Source organism: Glycine max, chromosome 15 (assembly GCF_000004515.6).
Source record: "Glycine max cultivar Williams 82 chromosome 15, Glycine_max_v4.0, whole genome shotgun sequence".
Lineage (NCBI taxonomy): Eukaryota > Viridiplantae > Streptophyta > Magnoliopsida > Fabales > Fabaceae > Glycine > Glycine max.
Window position 1 is genome coordinate 34,680,010 of NC_038251.2, and position 7,240 is coordinate 34,687,249.

Below are 7,240 nucleotides of genomic sequence, written 5' to 3' on the forward strand. Positions count from 1 at the left end.
TCCAACAACTCCTCTAACTGTTTCTTAAGCTCAGCTAACTCTATAGGAGACATCCTATAAGGAGCTATGGATATGGGTCCAGCACCAGGTACTAAGTCTATGGAAAACTCTATGTCTCTCTTAGGTGGCAGATCGGATATATCCTCAAGAAACACTTCAGGAAACTCTCTAACAACAGGGAGGTCACACATAGAAACCTTTGTCTCTACTTCCAGGCTATACAAGATCATGTACACTTGAGCATCTTCCTTCAAAGATGTCACAACTTGGTTGGCAGAGATAAACATCATATACTTACTCACTCCAGAATCATCAAACACCACACTTTTATCAAAATAGTTCAACAAGACATGGTTGGAAGATAACCAGTCCATACCAAGAATAACATCAATCTGGCTCAAAGACAAACAAATCAAATCAATCAAGAATGTTCTACCAGAAATCTGCACAGGATAATTCAAACACACATTAGCAGTTAACACATAACCACTAGTTGGGGTCTCTACTACTAGATCTTTATTTAAAGAAGACACATAAAGCTTAAGTTTTTCTACACACAAACAAGATATAAAGGAATGGGTGGCACCAGAATCAAACAACACAAGCAAAGGAATCCCATTTATGAAACATCTACCTTGGATTAGATCTTTGGATTTCGAAGCTTCAACACCATTAAGGGTAAAGACTCTTCCCGTGGTCTTTGGATGTCTAGTTTGGTCATTTGAGCCTCCACCATTTTGCTCTTTCTTGGGTCGTGAACAATCTCTTCGAGTGTGTCCCTTTTGTCCACAATTAAAACATGTTATGCCTATATCGGGACAATTGGAGGAGATGTGCCCTGGTTTACCACATCTGTAACAAATGATATGAGTGGAGAAAGTATAGGGTTTGCTACCGTTACCACCTGCAAATCCCCTAGCAACAATCCTCTAATTGTCATGGCGGTTACCATGTTGCTTAGGAGGAGTTGAATATGGTTTTACTCGATGTTGAGGACCATTCTTTTTGTTCCTCATTGGACCTGTACTCCTATAATAGGCCGCCCTATCTTGGGAGTCTTCATCCCAAATCTGACACATATTAACCAAAAGTGGGAACTGACGAACACCTTGGTAATTCACAGCTTGCTTCACTTCAGGTCGTAAGCCATTAAGAATCTTTGCACACTTGGAACTCTCACCATCTCTCACTTGATAATGGGGAAAGTATCTCACCAGCTCCTCAAACTTGGCTGCATATTCAGCCACAGTCATGTTTCCCTACTTAAGCTCCAAGAACTCCATCTCCTTCTTGTTCCTAACATCCTCGGGAAAGTATTTCTCCAAAAACACTCTCTTGAAGACATCCCAGGTCACATCTTGACCTTCAGCCTCTAGGCATTGGCGAGTATTCTCCCACCAATACTCAGCCTCTTCCACTAGAGTATATGCGCAAAAAGCAACCTTTTGCCTCTTCGGACATGCCATAACTCGAAAATTTTTCTCAATTTCCCTTATCCAGTTCTGAGCACCATCAGGGTTGTATCCTCCATTGAATGAAGGAGGGTTGTTTCGTTGGAAGTGATCCAACCCCTGGTACTCAACAGCTCCACCAGCTTCTCCTCTATTCGGATTCCCTATAGCCTGGGCTAAGGATTGAAGGACATCCACTATCGCATGATCATTCTGTCCAGCCATCACTCCCTATACACACCAGGGAGTCAGACATGGAAAGAATACACACAAACAAAGAACCACACAACAATCACAACCATCACAAATTCCTACTCAGTTACTCTTGAGAGTTGATGACTCAAGACATTAACACCCACTTTCCATCATTTTCATTTTCTGATTGCTTGCCATATCATTCCATTGCCCTTCACAAATTATACAGGTGGCCAGTTTGATAATTCGTGACCCGGCAATGAAATTCATGGTATAGCAGACATCAGAAAAACAAATTCAATATAACTACAACAATCAAATCTCTATAGCTCGTAGGAACACAACTAGTGAGTAAGTGCTAATAGCAAAAAATGAACATCAAACATCAGCAAACAACCAACACCAAGCATTCAACAAAACAACCCGAGAATGCACAGAAAAACATAGCAGACTCACAACTCACTAGCCGAAAGGTTCGACCTGCTCTGATACAACTCGCTTATCACAAAAAGATCTTCATAATCAAAAGATTAGAAGTTGTGAGTCACTATTTCTAAGCACTTTTATTCTCTTCTTTCACTTATTTCAGCTCCTGCGATTTCGCACTTAATGAACTTGTACACTAAAGTGAGAACACAAGGTGGCTACTTATAGAGAAAACAATTATAACCACCTGTAATTGATTAAATCTACAATGAAATCGATTAATTCAATGAAGTAATCGATGTTTTAGTTCACTTGACAAATTCAGAAATAAAATCCCTCTCTTTCTCATCCTCCATTGTTACTCTCTTGAGGTTTTATTTGGATCTTTCATGATCCAAATGAGCTAAAACTCACGGTTGCTGAGTGAATGAAGTGAAATTCAACAATGTAATCTATGTTTTCTAATCAATTCCCGTAGCTAATGTGATCCCTATTTCAATTCTATGCTTAAATGCATGTTAGGAGTGATAAACCTAGCTTTTAGGGATTTAGATTGTGTGGAAACAAGTTCAAATCCTAGATGTGAATTGAAATTATTCAGGGATTTGATATCAGAAATAGATCAAACTCTTGCATTTGTAGAGATTCAATGATCAAGCTTTTAGTTTCTTGGTTTAAATCACTTAAGGAATTAGGGATTTGGCTCTAAACTCAAGGACTAATCACTAAGGAATTAGAACTAGTCATTGTAGCTTGGTTCTTGGTTGCATTGAACTAGGAGATTGATTAATAACAAGTTTCATATGAAGAGTTCTATGAGTTTCATATTTGCAATGTTTTTCTCTATTTGATTTAATTTTTGCTCCAAAAATTATGTTTAAAACCAGAAATAGTTTAGTTTCACCATATCAAATTGACACCTCGCTACAATAAGACATTCTTTTCTAAAAATTGAAACTTAACACATTCACCAAGCCAAATTGATAAATCGTTGCAATGAATGCATGCAAAAATTTATTGATTCTCTTTATGTTGCACATAGTCTTTGTGAATACGACAACTCTTATACTTACTATTTCTTTCTAAAAATTAGTACTACAAGTCTTTGGTGAAGTGTCCATGCGAGTGTGTGAAGAGAGTGGCTAAGGTTTGTTGGGTTTCTTTTTGTCCTATTTTTCATGCCAAATCTTTCTGGGTTTCTTTCATCTTCAAAATCTATATTTGTCACGTTTGAATTGTTATCTTCTAATTCCAAACTGGTTGCTGAGACACTCTACGAAAAAATCACAATGTTTCCTGTGTATTGATTCTCTGCTCACTCAAAAAAATTATCTTTTGTTGAGAACCTCATACTACAAGAAACGCTTCTTAATCATAATTTGTTTCATCGTTCTTCATTTTAAAAATTAAAAAAAGATATGATTTTTAATCTGGGTCATGTCGTTTTTTTTATTTTGTTTTTTTCTTAATCATACCATATTTTCCTTCATTATTTACTTTGTTGAAAGTGTTGGAAAATGTTGGGATTGCTTTGCAATTTGGTGGTGTTTGTGGTGATGATTGGTTTTACATTTTAGTGAAAGCAAGGAACAACCATAATCACTAGTAGCAAATTTAGAGAGAGAAGGATGGTGGTGATCAATTTGTTGTTGTTCATTGAACCCAATTTGGCGTTGTGCTTATGCTATTTTTTTTTTCTTTTGCTTGAGGTGCCTCTCAAGGAAGATGGGATTGGGTGTTTTGGGGACAATTTTTTTTCTAAAATCACATGCCAATCATGTGACTATAAAAGAAAACTAAGTTAAAATTGTTTGAGGGAGAGGGGGTTGTCATACCCTAATTTCGTCCGGGGACCTTTGCTTGATGACATGCGACTTTTATTTGGTCCTTGTAAGGTGCTTGGCACCCATCATTAGGCAATTTGTGAAATTCCGGGACGTGCTAGAAAACAAAAGAAAATATTAATGCACAATCCGTAAGGTTCCGTGACACACCGGGAATCAAATGGAAGCATCATTGCACAATTAGTGAGGTTCCGTAACATTCCGTAAGTCAAAAAAGGGATGATTATGTAATCCACAAGGTTCCGTAACATTACGGAAAGAAAACAAGTATCGTTACGAAATTCGTAAGTTTCCGTAACTTTACGAAAAAAGAATCACCCAAAAAAAGGCAGGGGTGTACTTAGTAAAAATGGGGGTGCAAATAGCAACCAGGCCCACTTGGGCCCTCCAGAAGATTCCTCCAGAAGGCTGTTGCTTCTGGAGGAAGCAACCCTGCTCGTCTGGGCGAGCTGGGCGGCAACCATTTCCCCTATTTTGCTATAAATAGGGGAGGAAGTGAGAAGGAAAAGGGTTCAGCCCCTTAGGCACTTCTCTCTCTTTCGAATTTGCTTGGAAAAATTGTTTCCGTGAAGAAAATCTAAGCCGAGGCACTTCCGAAACGTTTCCGTAACATTTTCCGTGAAGAATTTCGCAAAGGTTTCAACCGTTCTTCGACGTTCTTCATTCGTTCTTCATCGTTCTTCGATCTTCAACGGGTAAGTACCTCGAACCAAGCTTTTGGATTCATTCTATGTACCCATGGTGGTCCACATTGTGTTTTGTGTATTTCTATTCTCGTTTCATTTACTTTTCATACCCCCTCTTGACGTGCTTAAGCCATTTTATTTAAGTCATTTCTCGCTTAACCTAAAAATAAAATAAATTTCCATCGATCGTTTGAATCGTATTATCCGTTGACTTCGGTTAAAATGAATTCCGACCGTTCGGTCGTGCCGTAACCACGTTGGAAATAAAAAAAAAGAGGTAAAAAATAATATAATAACCAAAAAACATCTTTTCAGTAAAATAAAGCGAAAAATCAATCGGACGTTTTCTCTTTGGAAATTCCCATTCTTAACCGAATTGACTAATAACTAAAGTGAAACTAAGGCTAAAATCAACTCGCCTAGTCAAGCTCGTCCATAAAAATAGGTTTTTGAAGTTTGTCATTTCAATTTCTTACTAAGTAAAATGGATCATTTTTGAGGTCCAACGCCTTAAAATGATCACCTTTTAAGTAAAAAAGAATCACTTGATAAGAAAGTACTACGTAGGTCTGATTTCCTCATCGCAATTGAGGAATACGTAGGAGCAAAGGGAAACACCCTTGTCGACCACAAAAAGAGAAAAAATATAAAAAGGGTATAAAGGATATAAAGACATAAAAAGGGAACATAAAAATCAAGGTCATGTTTGCACATTCGATTAAAGGCTGTCATCCCTTGGGACGGACGTGAGGGGTGCTAATACCTTCCCCGTGCGTAAATACAACTCCCGAACCTTTTCACTTAAAAGTTCGTAGATCACGTCTTTTCCGGTTTTTCCGACGTTTTCCTCAAATAAACGTTGGTGGCGACTCCGCGCGTATTCCTTTCGTGGAACACGCATCCCGCGAGTCACGCGTCACCCTCCCGCCGAAGGGTAGGTTGCGACAGTTGGTGACTCCACTGGGGACTGTTTTTAGAGAGTTAGGCCATTTAATCTTATGCAATGTTTTACCGTGACTTACCCCTTTGTTGGTTTCCCTTCATTATGTTCTTGTGTATATAAACTCTTTGTTGCTTTTAGTGCGTTGTAAAATGTATGCATGAAGTAAATATTTATTCATTTGATGCACACAAACACCAACACTATTTGCACACACTGTGAGTGAAAAAAGGGCCCTATACCCGGGTTCATGGGAACACAAGGAGTGGAGGTGAATCTGTGATCATGCTAGGTCTCTGACTTGCTTGATTACAGTGAACCCTCATCTAGAGCTTTTCTCTTTGAAAACTTATTGTTGCTAGTAGTCCCTACTGCTGCAATATGTTCTTCGAAAAGGATGATACCTCTAGAAACCATCAAGAGAGATATGACTATCTTGGGGGTTATCACTAAATGCCTAGTTAGCTCTCTCCCTTATAGGTCCCTTAAATAGGGGCACGGAGAAAACACGCTGCGTGCCATTTTTTCACACTGCCATGCATAAATAGTCATATACCCTTTTGCTTATGTTCAGTGAATATTGTCATACTATGTACATTCTCGTATTGCATCTTTTGCATATGCATCGCATACGGGTTCTGTCTTGATCCCCTCTATAGACAAATCAACCAAGGGTCCGGGTCACCGTCTTAAATACATACGTTGGGGCACTCTGCTACCCCTAGACGTTGTGATGCAATCCTACCCCGCAAGGGCATTGGATAGAAAACTCCAAGTAGATTGGGCCAGAGATGCAAGAGAAGGCCCTAGGGTTCTTATGAGCCTTAGGGTAGATTTCGGGCCCATGGGCTAAGTACGAGCCCACTTATCTTTGTAAATATTAGATTAAGGTTTCATTATTTTTGGGCCTTGTATTTAGGGCTCCATAATGTAGGTAGGGTACCCTAGAAATATAGGATTTTTCAGCCCTTGTATTTTGGGGCACCTAGACTAGTTTTTGTATTAGGGGTAGTTTTGTAATTTCACATGCACTAAGTGGATATTTGATGTGTGTGGTTGGAAATAAATTTAATTGAATTGGTAGAAGCCCAATCCAATTAAATTTTAGAGGGGGAGGTGAGCATTTGCTTACTACACCCCATTGCCACATCATATAGTCACACTTTGTGCATGTCCTTCATGCTTTTCATGCCTCATGACACCTAAGCACACTTAGTGGAGAATCTTGGAATTGATCTTGGATTAGTGGGCTGAACCATAACTAAAATTCACTAATCATAATTAGTGAAATTTTGGCTCCAAAGTTGGGCTCCACAAATTCAATTTCAAATTCAAGTGAAATTTGAATTTCCCTCCAATTTTGTGTGACACTTAGGCTATAAATAGAGGTCATGTGTGTGCATTTTTTTGAACTTTGATCATTTGAATATTAAACTTCAGATTTCAAAGCTCATTTGGAGCACAAAATTTCGTGCTCTTCTCTCCCTCTCCCTTCATTCATCTCCTTCTTCCTCCAAGCTCTTATCCATGGCCTCCTATGGTGGTGAGCTTGTTCTAGACTCATCTTCTCCTTGAAGTGACGTCTCCTCTCTCTCTTCCTTCTCCATTCCGCTGCCATTCATCTTCCAAGAAGCAAAGGAATCCATTGATGAAGAAGATCCTAGGCCTACAAGCTCCAATGGAGCTTGCATCATGTGG

The 7,240-nt window shown here is 38.9% G+C and overlaps 1 protein-coding gene across 1 annotated transcript; it reads right to left on the reverse strand.

Moving 5' to 3' along the window:
- Nucleotides 1-1,259: 1,259 nt before the first annotated feature.
- On the reverse strand, nt 1,260-1,676 carry LOC102667551 (uncharacterized). Its single transcript, XM_006598441.1, has one exon. It carries the CDS (start codon nt 1,674-1,676, stop codon nt 1,260-1,262), a length of 417 nt encoding a protein of 138 aa, XP_006598504.1.
- Between the last annotated feature and the right edge of the window lie 5,564 nt (nt 1,677-7,240).